Source organism: Mus caroli, chromosome 11 (assembly GCF_900094665.2).
Source record: "Mus caroli chromosome 11, CAROLI_EIJ_v1.1, whole genome shotgun sequence".
NCBI classification, from domain to species: domain Eukaryota; kingdom Metazoa; phylum Chordata; class Mammalia; order Rodentia; family Muridae; genus Mus; species Mus caroli.
In genome coordinates this window covers 223402-225166 of record NC_034580.1, presented here as the reverse complement: position 1 = coordinate 225166, position 1765 = coordinate 223402, and the positions used below count along the sequence as shown (strand labels likewise).

At 49.8% G+C, this 1765-nt stretch overlaps 1 protein-coding gene across 1 annotated transcript in view; it reads left to right on the top strand.

Moving 5' to 3' along the window:
- The window catches only part of Limk2 (LIM domain kinase 2), a 68156-nt gene that overhangs the window by 15654 nt on the left and 50737 nt on the right, over positions 1 to 1765 (top strand). The window contains exon 2 of the mRNA XM_021176297.2: positions 450 to 549. Coding sequence (XP_021031956.1) covers positions 450 to 549 — 100 coding nt within the window. The remainder of the gene's footprint in view (positions 1 to 449; positions 550 to 1765) is intronic.

Below are 1765 nucleotides of genomic sequence, written 5' to 3'. Positions count from 1 at the left end.
GTTTTACAAGGTGGGGCAGATAAAAATGATTGGAATTCCTAGTCATAAAAGTTTTATAGTGTTTGGTATAAAAGACTAATGTTTAATGTCTTACACACACTGTGGCCTATGTGTGGCAGAGGGTGGAGTGACTTCTCCCTCCACCATGTGGGTCCCAGGGACCCAGCTCAGGACCGCAGGCTTGGTGGCCCTTACCAGCTGAGCCATCCTACCGGCTCCATCAGACAGATTTGTGTTTTAATTGAGATTACTTCTGAAGCAAGAGTTGTCTTACCTAGAGAGATGTTGGCGTGAGGCTTGCCAAGTGTTTACCTGAGGTTTTGTGGAGGGGAAACAGCACTGGCAGAGCCTAATCCCTTCAGTGGGAGCTTCAGTTATTCCACATGACTGAAATTCTGTTCCTTGCTTCCTGCTACTTAGGGACTCTGACCGCCTTGGTTTTGTTTCAGGTGATGAAGCCTGGAGATGTCGGGGCTGTGGCACCTATGTTCCCCTGAGTCAGAGGCTCTATAGGACTGCCAATGAAGCCTGGCATGGCTCCTGCTTCCGGTAGGTGCCTCTCTTTCCTTCCCATTGGGCCGTGGTCCATGCACTGCTTCCACGTTCTGAGAAATGCAGAAAGCAAGCTTCTGGCTAGAGAATTTTAATCTTGGTGGGGCGTTAGGGGCAGGGAAGGAATGTGCAAGGAGGAACAGTCCCAATGCCAGATTCCAGTCCCAGGAACTGCAGACGGGTCAGGTGCCCTGGAAGAGCCAGGCGAGGGGAGGAGCTATTCTAGAGTTTCTCCAACACCCCTGCTTCACAGCATGGAAGCAGGCCAGAAGGAGTACCTTTCCCCATGACCACATCACTGCTTAGGAAGGTGCCTGTGGCAGCGAGGGGGGCTGGCAGTGTCATCTCTCCCCCACAGGACTCCCCACCCTGTGGCCCTCCTCCTTGACTTTATTATTGCTTCCATAGTATTGTTGAGAAGCAGCTCTGTTTCTTTGGTTCGTTCACTTTTTGAGACAGGATTTCTCTGTGGAGCCCTGGCTGTCCTGGAATTTGCTATGTAGACCAGGCTGGCCTCCAACTCAACAGATCTGACTGTGTCTGGCTCCCCAAGGTTGGGAATAAAGGTGTGTGCCACCACCGCCCTGCCAAGAAGCCACTTGCTATCGTGCCTGGCCATCTGAGTTCTATCTTAGCACTGTTGAATGAGAGAGCCAACTCCTGGAAGTTGTCCTCTAGCCTGCCCATGCACACCATGTAGTGTGCACCTGCACATAGACACACACTAAACAAACAAACAAATATAGATGTGTTTTTAAAATATTACAGGCTTTAAACAATGGTTTTTGCTTTCTGAGACTCAGTTATAAGGAACTGGAGATGTTACTAGGGACCTCAGCATGCAGTGGGCAGTAGGTACCCACTGAGCACCAGCTCCTTTCCAGGGCAGAAACTTGCCTTTGCATACAGTTCTAGCCCACAGTCATTCCAAATGCCGTGCCTCTCCTATAGAGGTGGGGTGGGCATGCGTTACCCATGTCTGATAGTAAGATGGATGTTAACAGAGACTGTGCGGCACAGCTCCTGGCTCCCACACACAGCTCTATATGCAAACCCGCTATCAAGCAGTTGAGCCTTATGTGCCTACCTCCCTCCTCCACCCACCAAGCTCAAGGTAGAGGCTGGCCACCAAAAGCTGGAGAGGTACCAATAATGTTTTCTGTCCTTTTAGCTTCAGTCCAAACTTCTTCTTTCTTTTTTTTTTTTTTTTTTT